Here is a 15,433-nt window from a genome sequence, read left to right as displayed (position 1 = left end):
CAAAACATTTTCTTTATTTTATTGTAGTTTCTTAAATCCCAAAAAATCAAAATGCATGAAAATATTAATTACTCCTCAGTACCCAACTAACTAACAAACAAAAAATACTCAGACATAAGTACTTGTAAACGTACTAACCATCCATGGTAGTGGTAATGATAATAACATTAACTAGTTACCCACATTCCCAGTTTTTAGCCAAAGAAACAAACAACTCAGCCCGCCAACCAGCCAACCGTCTTATAAACGTTTCAGCCACCATTCACTTGTCTTACATGCGAAATACGATTAAAAGTAATTAAAGAAAATTTGAAGTTTTTTTTTCGTATTTTTTTATATATTTCAAAGTCAAACATTAAAACGCTTGTACGTTCATAAGCTGCATCGGTGGGTGCGGATAGAGCCAACTGCAGTCTCAGTCTGTTTTCATTTAAAGCTTAACATTAACTTGAACAATGGCTGCAGCTATTAAAGGTTATATTGACAAAGAAAACCTTAGATAAGGTATTTTGTGGTCAAACTGTAGTTTTGGTATGTATTTATTTTAATTGCTGTTACTTTAATATTTGATAGAGATTCTCAAATAGCTGTACAGGGAGTTTCAAAATTAAACCTCTAAACAATAAAAAATTGTATTGAAGCTCTCAAAGATGGACAATTTGTATAGTTCTCTAATCTCTACTATTTATACTAAGAGAAAAACTAAAAACACCCAGAGAAAAAATAAAACTGACCAATAGTATATCACAATTTATATAGGGTTTATTTGACAACGACTTCACACAATCCGTTTTTGATATCGAATGATATTTATGCGGATTCAAATTTATGCGGTTTTTAAATCTTCGATTTTTTTTGGAATTTTAACAGATTTTAAAATTTTAGATGTTTTTTTTTAATTCTAGTGATGAAAATGGTATTTTACAATATGATTATAGCATCTAGTGATGAAAGTGACGTTGAATCAATTCCTAAACGATGCCGACAATTATTCAGTCTTTCAGATTGATCATACATATTTACAGAATTTCCTTAAAAAATGTTTTAGCTTAATTTTTGGATAATTTTCTGTTTTTTCTGTGATTAATGAATTAATATTATATTTTTGTTTATTTTTTTAAAGGGTTTTTGTTTTTACTGTTTAAGTAAATGAAATAAATATAGTTTTGTTGATTTTTTTTATGCGATTTTGCTTTGGTTTTTTAATTAAAATTTGAATTTATGCGGTTTTTCAGAATTTTGGAACGAATCATTAGTTTTTATATGAAGCTAGAGTATCGTTTTATGCGAATTCAATTTATGAGATTTGTTTGGAACGCATCTATCGCATACAACGAGACCTGAGTGTATACCCTTCTCACGAAGGTGAAGGGTATAATGACAGATATGTAACCTTCAAAATGGCATATAAGGAGTGAGATCAAAAAATATTATTTTTATAGTTCTAATAGTGATGAATTTATGAACCTTTTCCGGAAACCCTTTCATTAAGGGTTTTATAGTGCTTACTGTTATTTTCTTTAAAATCTACCACACTTTTGGATACCTTTTTTGTGCTCTTCAATTCTCTTTTAACAAGATCCCAATATTCCTCAACTGGCCTTAGCTCCAGGCAGTTTAAAGGAGTTACCTCTCTTGGTACAAATACCACATTATTCTTATACCACTGAATACCTTGCTTACCATAGTGACAGGATGCCAAATCAGACCAAAAATAAGTGGACACATTAAGAAGTTTTATGAATGGAAGCATCCTCTTTTGTAAACATTTCTTGAATTAAATTTCGGTATTTATAGAGCCCTTTGAAACAAATGTTTGGCTTCTTATGCCTCAACTGCATATTGCTTGACATGCCAAGAAGTTTGTGAGAAATTTTTTTTTGCTTTTGGGTCCTAAACTTTTCTACAACATTTCCTCGAGCATCAGCAACATAAAAATATTGACCCAGCTGCGAAAAATTTTCCAAAACATAAGTTTCATCATCCATTACGCTTCAATTTCCCTGCTCTATCTTTGGATCCTAAATTTTTAGGTGAATTTCTGTCTGGAACTTTTTGAGCCTTGTATATTTTTAAACTTACATTGGCTTTAACTTTCGTACCAAATAGTCCGATTACTGAGCTAACCGGACTACTTTCCTACCGGATGTGTTGGGAGCTCTTTTGAAAATTCTTTCTATTTATTGGCTTTATAAACATCATGTGAACCATTCCTCCTACCTGAACCAGGTTTTCTATCAAGGGACAAGTTCTACCGATACTGTTTAATAACATTGGAATCAGTTTGATGGCAGACCTTTGATTGTTTGGCCAACTTTTTGTAGGACCAAGTTGGGATTTTTTGAAAATATTTCATAATTTTAGTACGCTATTTTTCTCGTCACTCATTTTAATCAGATTAATAACAAATGAACAAATTGACATTAAACATAATAACAGTCATACTTTTCAAAGGTAACTTGATAAATAAAATTAAATAATACTTGGATTAAAAGTTGTAAGGAAAAACGTTTGTTAAGGATTTTCGATATCACTCCTTAAGTTGTTAAAAATAAAAACCGCGTGCAAAACATACGCTATCTATTGTAAATCCCAATTTTTTAAGTCACACACCCAATACTATAGAACTTAATGGAAGTAACTGGTTTCTTCACTTAATTTAAACTTCGTGTTAAGATACGATCAATCACCAACATCCTCTGATCCTTAAATCTTTTATTTATCATTTTCTCCTCTATTGTTGACTTTTGCCGTCACTTCATTTTGTTTCGATTTAACCCTCTAACGCGCAAACTTTAAAAACCTAAAAAAATTGTCGAATAATTTTGTTTAGGGTAATTATGACCCAATAAACTCAGAACAGCCATCAGAAACTAATTTGCAAATTAAGTTTAGGAAGCAGGTGCAAAATGGTGAAGAGTGCCTCAGGGTATTGTTGCCGGTTTAGGTGTAAAAACAATAATTATGATACGATTTTATTGAAAAACTAATGAAAAAGAACTAATAAAAAATATTTCGAAAAGATCGGGCGACTAAAAGTTAGTAAAACTTTGATTTAAAAAAAATGACACACAAAATTTTACGTGCTAAAATTATGACATGACTCACAAAACAGCTGACAGAACAAAAACTAAAAGTCGGAATGCATTTCGACCTTCGAGGGAAATGTTAACAAATCTGTAAATTTAAAAAAAATATATTTTTTGAGATAATTGGTGTTTTGTAATGCATGCCTTGAGGCACTCTTGCGGGTTAGAGGGTTAACTCTTAACCTTCTGCTATTTCTCTCTACTCAATATTTTTTCTTTGCGGAGCCGATCAATTGTATTGTCCCAACTGGAGACTGCCTAAGCAACAGTTTTCCCAGCTGCTTATTGATCTGGTCGTTTATCCTGTAGCATTAGCATTTCTTATGGAACTTGATTTTATGGGAAAAATAATTTGTTTGTCTTTTAAATTCATTGGGTAATCAGCAGATTTGTTGCAGATGATAATCCTAATTGCTTAATGTCCATTTAGGTTAAAAATATCTCTTATATAACTGTAATTAGAAAAATATACTTTGTTTGAAATAAAATTGAAACTAAAATATTGAGGTAGATAACAATAAATACATAAATTATTCATAAATAATACTTATATCAATTAAATAAAAATATCTCAGTTACTCCCAGTAGCTATTTATATTTTTGGTGCACCAACATAACGATAAAGATCAGTTTCATTATAAAACAAAATTAAATTCAATTTTCACAATTTGTTGCACCTCCCAAATCAAGTTATTCTTTGTTTGTTTCTCTTTTCTAAACAGTGAAAATTTATTATAAATTGTTTAATTTTCTGTGTTTATTTTTAATTTATATTATTTTCATATCAATTTTTCAAAAAATTCTCTACAGTTTTGCTGCAGTTTATTTTTGTGTTTTTATTTATTTATTTTTATTATTTTTTTCAAGTCTAAAGCAAAAAAATAAAAATGTTTTTATGTTTTTGACCGATTTATTTCGATACGCCTGATGACAGCGTAACAGTCTCAACACGAACATTGTAAAATTAGTTGTTGTTTTTCATTGCAGTTTTTATTTGCACAGTGGTTGAGAGGGGGGAATTAAATGCATATTATTAGAATTTATATATCAAAATTAATATATTTTAACAGACAAGACAGGCGCCATTACAAAGTTAACTAGGAAGTTTACTTTCCAAATCCATTGCTTAAATAAAACTCGTGTTTAACTTCAATAATTGAATGCAATATCAAAACAAAATTAAGAACGAAACAGTTTGGTGTTTTTTTTAAAATAGAAAAAATAATGCTTCAGCCATTAATTATTTTATCTTGTTTAAGGGTTAATGAATGTTCTGTGGAAATTCTCATTATGAAATAAAATTCTCTCAGATATGCTTAAGTAAGTTATTTAGAGGCATCTACTGTACATTTTCTATTACTCGCAAACGTTAACGAACGAGTATCATCTATGCGTACTTTAATTTATAGTTTAAATTGAACTGATTCGCTCTAATTAATCATTCAGCTGATGATGATCTCCATTTCTTTACAATTTGTTTTTAATGTTTTTGAAATCTTATTAAAAACAAATGTTTGTATGTGCTGCGCATTACATCCATTCATATTTTTTTTGTTCATTATCAATTTGATTTAATTTTATTATGAAAAATTATGTTTATTAAAATTAAAAACATTTTAGCTAAGTAATGTGTAAAAGTGTAAAATTCCTCTTAAAAATATTAATTTTTCATTTTTTTTATTTTTTCGATTTAACTTTTATAATGAACTCTTTTTACATTATTGAGTGAAATATAAAGTTTTGTAGTGGACGACCGATTAATTGATAGTAGCCAAATGTTGTGAAATAGCCAATAGTTATTGGTCGATATTTATTTTCCAAGACCAAATATTCTAGACAAGTTAACAATAAAACAAATTTGGTAAAAATAAAATTTGTTAATAAAGAAAATGCTACAAAAACGATGCTCATGTGTTGAAAACTCGTAATGGAGCTTTTTGTGGCAGCTATAACTGAATTTTAAGTTTAATTGTCAATACGAGGGCAAGTCAATAGGTCACACAGCTCATGTCACATTAGACATTCTGCACGACCGATTAGAGGGCATGGTCATCCCACGTGAAGGTGATGTTAACTGGCCACCAAGATCGTGCGATTTGACCCCGTTAGACTTTTTCATGTGGAGTTTTCTTTAGTCACAGGTCACTTTTCGGATGTGCGCTACACCGCGTGGACATTTGCACAATTTTATATTCCATACATAGTGGCATCGATAGGCTTTCATATGCATACAAAAAATTTCGTTTTAAAGGTCTATGTTTAAATTTAAATAAAACACACTTTGTTTTATTTAAATTTAAAGATAGGAAGCGTGAAATGAAAGACCCTTTATATGCTACTGATCAATTAGAATCATCAGAATCTAAAATCCTGTTATTCAATGTTAGATCAGCTATTTTCACCCAAATATGTAAATTATTAATTAATAAAAAAAATAATTAATATAATAAGAAGCCATTTCGCTGTTATAAATTTTAAATTTCTAAATTGAAATTCATTTTTAAAAATCAACCGAAAGCCAAAGAATAATTGTCGGATTTCGGTTGTTGTTTTAGGAAATTTTGTAAGGCAAGTCTATTTAAGATGTTCTGATATAAATGTTTGTTTAACTAATATAACGTTTACCCATTACTATGGTACAACATTTTCCTTACTTCCAATATAATACGACCACCTATTGTTTTTCATTTATCTGGCTACTTAAGTAATTTTACGAATTCAATAAAAGATAAGGGCTTTTGTTTGTTTGATTTTTTTTTTTGTAAATTCGGTCAAACTTCAGCTTCGGTTGGGCACTAAAGTTTTCCTTTATTTTTATTATAATTTCAGCATGATTAAGTGCAAAATAAAACTTTAGTTTTACTCTCTGATTCTATGCCTTTGAATTGGAACTTTTTACTTGTAAAATGCTGTATCAAATGTAACTTTGGTAAATGTGTATTTGATTAGGGTTTCTATAATTGGAGGGGAAGATTTTTGGGTTCCTACACGGGAAAAACAATTTTTATTACAGATTTAACTTAGTCGAACCTGAAATCTTTTAATTGGTCAAAATTCAATAATTTTTACTACGAGACCGCTCAAATCTCACTATTATAATATAAGCCCTTAAAAAACGTTGGACCAACATTAGACTATCAAAAATATTGTATATATCTATTAAAACGCGATCAAAAAAAAAGAGTGATCCAAAATAAAACTTATAATTGTATTAAGTTAAATAAAACTTAAACCATTCAATATAAAAGTTCTTAAAAATACTTAAATTTATTCAAATATTGTACAAATTGATTACACATTAAAATATTGGCATATTACTCCATATTTATACATTTATCCACTTTTTCCGAAAATCCTCCCATTAAAGATTTTATTGTTGCTTCCATTACCTTTTTGAACAAGGTGGAACACTTACGCTCAAAATCGGACATGTTCTGGGATACTTTTCTTGTATTTTTTTAATTCGTTTTTCTCGCCTCCCATGATACAAAATTTACATTATTGTTTGAATACCACTCATGGACCTTTTTACCATAGAGTCACGATGCCAAATCGGGCTAGAAATATGAAGGCACTCTGTGCTGTTTTAAGAAAGGTAAATGCCGTTTTTGTAGACACTCCCTAATATACATATATTTCTATGTGTGTCTTCTTTTGCTGCAAATGCTTGTCACACAAGATACTTCTTGGGGAATTTTTTTTAATTTTTTTGGTATTATTCTCGAACATTACATCGTCCATCAGCCACATACAATTCTTGACCCTGAAGTTGTGAAAAGTCTGCCAGTACATAAGTTTCATCATCCATAACACAATAGGCCCGGTTCTTCAAGTTTCTCCCACATAGAAATGCCTGTTCTTATTTATTAGCAAATAAAATATCTAAATTTGTACTGCATACTTTAGGGTGCTTTTTTTATTGCAGTTGACTGTACTCAATTTTTTCCAAGTTTTACCCGGAATTTTTGAATTTTTTTTCTTTACAAACCATCTCCTGAAAATTTCGAATCGAATAAAGAAAAATCAGCCATATCGCTTCAGCCGTTCTCACGTGATGCCATTACTTTCAACATTCGAGTATTCCTTACACTGTTTATGGCTTTGGAAATAGTGCGACGATGAACCTTCAAATTGTTTGCTATTTTTTTTTTGAAAGTCCATATTGGATTCTTTTGAAAAGTTTTACGTACTTTTTTTTACCAAATTGACAGTTGTAAATGAATGATTTAGAAATGATAATATTTGACGTATTTTTTTTTATTAAAAAAAATAATAATTTTTGGGATCAAGGATAAGTTTTAGCTGGAATAGTGTGTAAACGTTTTTTTACTAACTGTTTATATTTTCATCCGGGCTTCAGACAAACTAGCAAACGGTTATTTTGAATTTACTGTAAGATAATCTTGGAGATAGCGGCAACATCCTGCCCACATGTCTGCAATCCACTTCTTAATATAGAGAACAATCTTGTAAACTTGACGAATCCTTACACTGCATTGATATAACTTGACTAACCCTCACGGAGAAAGAATCATTTTTTATTCCCAAAATTTTTCGGAATTTCTATTCCGACCTAAAAACCCTAATACCAATTCTCTCCGTTTATTTATTTGCACATATAGCTCATTTGCAATAAATGTGTCATAACTCGAAAAATATAATTTTAAGAAAATAGCTTTGAATGTTTTTATACCCTAACTTACAAACATGATTGATACATCATTATATCGGGTACAGTCCTGGCGAGGTTGCTGTTTGGATTCCACAACGACTTCCCCCATTTTGTTTACCTATTTTTGACCTATATATCGTTTCCTAAGTTATATACATAATGAAAAAAAAAATCGGATCAAGAATGGGTCAAAATGGTGAAATATATTGGGTGTATGCGGGATTTACAATAGATGGCGTATCTTTTGAACGCGGTTTTTGTTTTTAATTTCTTATATGGGCAGTTCCACGAGAATGACTACCACGAGTGGAAAAACAAAAACCATTCAAACTTTTTTTATGATGATTTAATTAGGAGAAAACACTAAAATGTTACTATTTAAAGTATTTAAAGCTTATTACAACATTTTAAGGGCAAAAGTTAATGTTTTCGGTATGTTTTAGGCTAAAATTGCATCGAAAACTAAGCTCTCAATTAGCATATTGTATGAAATGAATTTGACTCTGATTGTTTTTTTGCTATTATCAATTTGTTTATTGAAACCGAATATATATTTTCTATTTCTTTTTTTAGTTCTTGTATACATATATTTACATAATATATATTGTTTTACTATAAAAGAAAATCTGTCACATACGGTATGTCACGTACGATATTCAATTTTATTTATTATAAAATTATCCAAAGATTGTTTTTATTTAAATATGATGGATTGTAAAGGAAAAACATTTGATTTAGTGAAAGAAATTAAAAGAGAACATAGCTAATCCCACGATTCGCAAATATTCTCATATTTCTACATGTAATTCAAAATTACTTCCGTTTTATGTCGCTCGATATTTTAGACAACAATGTTTCGAAAGAACTTATTATTTTTTAAAATATAATACCCTCTGAATAGAACAAATTATTTTTTGGATACTCTTATTTTTGCAAAATCTATTCCACTCTAAAGACGTACAAATGTCACGTACGATGACATGGAATTGCCCATAGTATGTCAATTTGAAGGGTACATATCTGTCATTTATTCTCACTTAGTTAATGAACATTATAGTGTAAACAACAACGTTTTTTTTTTTTGCTTCGAAAATGTCGTATTTTGTACCAACAAAGCTTCATATGCGAGAAGTTTTGCTTTACTTCTTTAATTTGAAAAAAAGAGCCGCTGAAGCACACGGATTGATCACCAAAGCTTATGGGAAATTGGGTAGCATACGAATTGAAGCCGAGATACCTTGAACGACGAAGATCATAAGTGAAACCTGGAGATCATAAGTGAAACCTGGCCAACCAGCCGAATCGATTCAGAAGCCAAATATCCAAGGCTCAAAGTATTTGGTAGCTGAAACTGACCAGACCATCACAGGAAACCAGTTTGAAGCCAGCATTGACCGAAAAATACCCAGAATATGCGGCCAGATATGAAACCACAATATTTCATCATGACAGCGTTCGGCCTTTATAGTCCTGAACGTGTCATGTCCGACTACTATTTGCTTCGATCGTTCTTGGCCTCAAATGATGAGCAGTTCTTTTGGCTCGGAATTGTTTCAATATTTTTTAACACGAATCTATTTTTAGCAACAATTTAATTTGTTTTCATCAAAAATGTTGTATTACCACATGTTTTTAATTTGACGTTCATCACGATAAGACCATTTTACACAAATAAATTCTAAAAGAGTTTAGTCAAGGACGATATTTTATTAATCTCAGCTCAAAACTCACAAATTTTCAGTTATTACGGTCTTGTCAAAAATGAGCATTACACATGTATGGCTGAAATAGTTTGTTCAAATTGCATCCATGAGCAATTGTAAATGTATTTGTTTTACCCATCACCCAGCAGTTAAGTAAGTAGTCAATGTATCACTTATAGACAGTAACTGTCACTAAAGTGTAAAGCGAAGTCAATTGGTTACTTTATACATCCCAGGTAATCTAGTGTTTAGTCAATTGTCACTTAAGTGTCTCTAAGTAACCTAGATTGTAGTCAGTTTAAACGTTTATTTTGTATTTAACTTTAGAATTTAGTTATTTTACTCACCAGAAGTAATCGATTGGAGATTTGTGGGAGAAAGGTTTGTTTACAAGCAATCGGTTATTGGACTGTCTATGAGATGTCTTAACTATTTGAGGTCATGTAGCCTGTAACCAGTTAGGTAGCTAGTAAGGTGACCGACTCTATGTAAATGGTATGTGAATCAAATGCATTAACTGTTTTGGATTAGCTATCAGTCAGTCTCATTGTAATCCAAAAGGTTAATTGACCCCATGAGTAGGACTTACATGTGTTAAAATAACTAATTACCTACTAGTTATGTAAGTAGTTGTCACCCTAAATGATAGGTAAAATCACTATTTTGGGACAGTCTCCTAGAACTGCTGGGAATTGTTCAAACATTTTGAATACTGCAGTTTGAAAACATAGACAGTCAGTTGAATTGTTAGTATTGACTGAATGAATATGTGCGAACTCGTATGTATAGAGAGCTAGTATATAAAAACGTTTAATAACAACCAAAAGTTATTTATTTGTTTGAAACTCAAAATTCTTGTTAACACACACATGGACACATAAATATCCATACAACTGCAGAAATACAAAAGTACAAACTAAATACATACTGTATTTCAATAGAATAGAGAAAAACAAACTGTTTGAAAACTGTTTGTGTGAATATTTTTATGCACAGATAGTTAGAAAGTTATTGTTATTAAGAATAATTTAAGTTTTTTTTTTGTTTTTGTTCTCTTTTTAACAGCAAAAATTACACATATTTTTTTTCTTTCAATTAAATGACCTTGTTACGAATAGTTATTTTATGTTTCTTTTGTATTCATTCTACTAGAAGAACTAATTAGTTTCAATATGATTCACATGCTGACTTTTATTTCCTTTTTTTTTCTTTTTACTTTATAGGAGATGTATCCGTTGTATATATTAACGGTTTGCCTCATCTTACCATACCGCTTCCTAGTAGAAATGAAAAATGCCGCTTTGCTTTGAAACCTGTCTCACACAGAGTGGGTGATCTGATTGAGATGCTGAAAACAGAGGATCGAGGCATTGATCGTGCGACTATACTGAATAATAGTGGCGTTAGAATAGCATCAACTTGTAATATAGAAAGTTTAATGGATGAACCGTTTTGGTAAGTAATTAGAAAAATAATGAACTAATTGTAAAATTGTTAAGTGAATCATTTTAAAGGGGTGTGAAATATCAAGAAATGAGCTGTCATCCTTTAAGATTTATTTAGTAGAAACTTGGGAAAATTTAATGATGTAACTCATGTATGACTCATGGAATATTTGATTTTTTCATTCCGTTTGTAACGCATCAAAATGTTTGTCGCAAACCCACATTAGTATATATATTCTGAGTCCTAATTAGATTCTAAGACGATCTAGCTATGTCCGTGTGTCAGTCTGTCTGTTATTTTGAAGAGTACATATCAGCAATTTATTCTCACTTAGGTATTGAACATTATAGTGTAAAAGTAAAGCTGAAGCACACCGATTGCTCACCAAAGCTAATCGGTTTCAACGTACGAGAGATGGTTTCTGCGGTTCAGAAGTGGTAATTTTGACACGGTAGGCAAAGATCGCCCATGCTAGCCAAAAAGGTTTGAAGACCAAGTATTGCTCAATGAAGATTATTGTAAAACTCATCAAGAGCTTGCAAAATCATTGGGAGATACTCAAGCAGTGTTTTCAAAACGCTTACGAGCAGCAGGAGTCATCCAAAAGTTGGAACATTGGGTACAATGCGAATTGAAGCAGAGAATCCTTCAAACACGAAAGCATAAGAGATCGTACTTGAGGCAAGGCCAACCAGCCGAATCGATACCAAAGCCAAACATCCATAACGCTAAGGTAATGCTCTATACTTGGTGGGATCCAAAGGGTCTTATATATTATGAGCTGCTGAAATCTAACCAGAACATCACAGGGAACCTCTACCGAACACAACTGATTCGTTTGAACCCAGCATTGGCCGAAAAACGTTCAGACATGAAACTGTATTATTCCATCATGACAACACTCGGCCTCATGTTGTAATACCTGTTAAAAACTATTTAGAATGAAGTGGTTGGGAAGTTTTGCCTCACCCACTTAATAGTCCAAACCTTGTACCGTCCGACTAATATTTGTTTCGAACGAAGCAGCACGCTCTCTCTGGAATACTCTTCACTTTGGAACAGAGTATTCGATATTGGCTTGATTCGTTATTGGCCTTAAAAGATGAGCAGTTCTTTTGGCTCAGATTTCATATGTTGACAGAAATATGGGAAAAAATCATAGCTAACAATGGCAAATACTTTGGTAATAAAAGCACTTAATATTTTCCTGTTACATTTATTTAACATCCATTAGAAAAGAAATATAGAGATTCAGAATCCTCAAGTATTTCAGCTAAATCTGTTGGATTTTAGGCATTCAAGATCATTTAATTTAAACATTTAGATTACTAACTTTAATTTATTTAAAATAATTTATATTTCTCTCTCTTTACAGGATACACATTAACGACCAAAAATATAAAGTAGTTCCTCCACAGCGAGAAAGAATTCAAATTAAAGATCTTAGTAAATTAGGTGACATTAAAGCATTAGTAGCCCAGGTATGTTGCACATAATTTTCAAAATTATTATTATATTTAAATTAAATTTTAATTTTCTTTGATTACAGTTATACGAAGCCTTACATGTTGGCGAATATCACATAGAAAAGGAGCAAGAATTGACAACTAAATTAGAAGATTTAAAATATCAAATAGCACCTTTAGAAAGGGTAAGTTCAACTATATTTTTTACGTTTGAACTCTTAAACTATTTTGTTTATAATTTAAATTATATTATACATAGTTCTGCTCAGAAATGGTACTAAAACTTGAAAATTTTTCAATTTAATGCCGTTTTATTTGGGTGAAAAAAGTGCTGCACTATTTTTCGATGAATCAATTCATAATAAAATTAATTTAACCTTTAACCCTAATTAACACGAAGTCTGGTTATGTGTTAACTAATAGTTATACTGTGGGTTAAAATATGTTTGTATGCAAACTGTCAGTATAACTATTAGTTAACACATAACCAGACTTCGTATTAATAGGGGTATTTAATGTTAATTAAAATCTTCAAATTCAATTGAAATATATTTTCTTCATTCAAATTGTTTTTAATAATTTAGAAAATGAATTGAAAACAAATCAATTTAAATCCTATTTCTAGTAGATTTGAATTGACAAAATATTGAATCACTCAATTAATTTTACTATTTTGTAATGGACTTGAATTAAAGAAAAGTTTAATGATTCAATAAGGAAATAATTCTATAAATAATGAATCCGTAAAGGAATGAATTAAATACGTTTGAAGTATTAAGGAATGAATTATTTAATTCAAATTATATTGAACATGCACTAGTGATTCTAAAAACGTTATTATGTTGCGACTTTAAAAATAGTAATTGAAATACTAACTTTTATAAAAAGTAATAAATTTGTAATTTTTACATAAATAGTAGTTTTTAAAAACATTGTTATTTTACAATTTTTAAAGTAGTAGTAGAAATACTACTTTTTCAAAAAAGTAATAAATTTTTAATTTTTTCTGCAGAATATAATTATTCAGAAACAAGGTTTTAAGATCTCATAATTTTTCAGGACAATTTGAAAAAATGTACTAAATTAACTACTACTTTCTAACCAAAAGTACTAAATTTTTGTCTGATTATGTACTAGATAAATAGTAGTTTTTAAAAACATGGTTATTTTTCAATTTTAAAAATAGTAGTAGAAATACTACTTTTTTAAAAAAGTAGTAAATTTGTAAATTTTTCATCAGTATATAATTGTTTATAAAAAAAGTTTTTAAGATCTTATAATTTTTCATGATAATTTGAAAAAATTTACCAATTATCTACTACTTTTTAACCAAAAGTACTAAATTGTTATATATTTTTTGGCTGATTATTTAGAACATAAATAGTAGTTTTATTTTTCAATTTTAAAAATAGTAGTAGAAATGCTACTTTTTCAAAAAAGTAATAAATTTCTCATTTTTTCTGCAGAATATAATTATTCAGAAACAAAGTTTTAAGAACTTATAATTTTTCAGGACAATTTGAAATAATGTACTAAATTAAGTACTACTTTCTAACCAAAAGTACTAAATTGTACTAAATTTTTGTCTGATTATGTACAAGCTAAATAGTAGTTTTTAAAAACATTGTTATTTTACAATTTTAAAAATAGTATTACAAATGCTACTTTTTCAAAAAAGTAATAAATTTTTTCCGCGGAATATAATTATTCAGAAACAAAGTTTTAAGACCTCACTAAATTAACTACTACTTTCTAACCAAAAGTACTTAGTAGTTTTTAAAACATAGTTATTTTTAAATTTTAAAAATAGTAGTAGAAATACTACTTTTTCAGAAAAGTAGTAAATTTGTAATATTTTCTGCAGAATATTTTCTGCAGAAAAAAAGGTTTTAAGATCTTATAATTTTTTATGACAATTTGTAATATGTACTAAATTAAATAGTACTTTTTAACCAATAGTACTAAATTGCAAAACATTTTTGTCTGATTATATACAAGATAAATAGTAGTTTTTAAAAACATGGTTATTTTTCAATTTTAAAAATAGTAGTAGAAATACTACTTTTTCAGAAAAGTTATAAATTTGTAATATTTTCTGCAGAATATAATTGTTTATAAAAAAAGGTTTTAAGATCTTGTAATTTTTCATGACAATTTGTAATAATGTAGTAAATTAAATATGTAGTACTTTTCAACCAATAAGCTAGGTACTCTGTTCAAAATTCCATGCGAAATGCTGTCAAACTACATATGAAATATTTGGAATGAAATATATGCGAAATAATTTCGCAAAAGCAGTACTCTGTTTTTATTGTGGAAAACATGTGAAATACATCTGGCAACCTTATTTTTCCACACGAAATAACATAAGCAGCACTTCTTTCGCACGAAATTAAAACTGTCAAACAGCATATAAAATCTTTCGCATGAAAAAACCATAATTTTTCGCAAATATGAACAGAGTACTAGGCTATAGTCTAAATTACACTAAATATTTGTCTACAAGATATACACTATAAATAGTAGTTTTCAAAAGCATAGTTATTTTAAAATTTTTAAAATAGTAGCAGAAATACGACGTTTTTAAAAAAGTAGTAAATTTGTTTTTTTTTCTGTAGCATATAATTGTTTATAAAAAAATTTTAAGATCTTATAATTTTTCACGACAATTTGTAATAATGTACTAAATTAACTAGTGCTTTTTAAGCAATAGTACTAAATTGTTCTAATTTTTTATCTCATTATATACAAAATAAATAGTAGTTTTCAAAAGCATGGTTATTTTAAAATTTTTAAAATAGTAGGAGAAATACTACTTTTTTAAAAAAGTAGTAAATTTTGTAATTTTTTCTGCAGAATACTTGTTTATAAACAAATTTTAAGACCTTATAATTTTTTATCACAATTTCAAACAACGTACTAAATTAACTACTACTTTTTAAACAAAAGTACTAAATTGTAATTATTTTGTTGTCAGTTTATATAGAACATAAATAGTTGTTTTTAAAAAGAGTTTTATTTTTCAATTTTAAAAATATTAGTAGAAATACTACTTTT

The 15,433-nt window shown here is 29.1% G+C and overlaps 1 protein-coding gene across 3 annotated transcripts in view; it reads left to right on the top strand.

The window, feature by feature from the left end:
• MCU (mitochondrial calcium uniporter) overlaps window positions 1-15,433 on the top strand; it is a 311,390-nt gene that overhangs the window by 292,582 nt on the left and 3,375 nt on the right. For all 3 annotated transcript variants that reach the window (XM_065506415.1, XM_065506414.1, XM_065506416.1), the window contains 3 exons: window positions 10,688-10,919; window positions 12,286-12,391; window positions 12,460-12,561. In XM_065506415.1, the coding sequence (XP_065362487.1) occupies window positions 10,688-10,919; window positions 12,286-12,391; window positions 12,460-12,561 (440 nt within the window). The remainder of the gene's footprint in view (window positions 1-10,687; window positions 10,920-12,285; window positions 12,392-12,459; window positions 12,562-15,433) is intronic.

The sequence above is a fragment of the Calliphora vicina genome, chromosome 3, assembly GCF_958450345.1.
Source record: "Calliphora vicina chromosome 3, idCalVici1.1, whole genome shotgun sequence".
Classification (NCBI taxonomy): domain Eukaryota; kingdom Metazoa; phylum Arthropoda; class Insecta; order Diptera; family Calliphoridae; genus Calliphora; species Calliphora vicina.
Note: the sequence above shows the minus strand (reverse complement) of the source record. Positions and strands in the feature narration are given on the sequence as shown.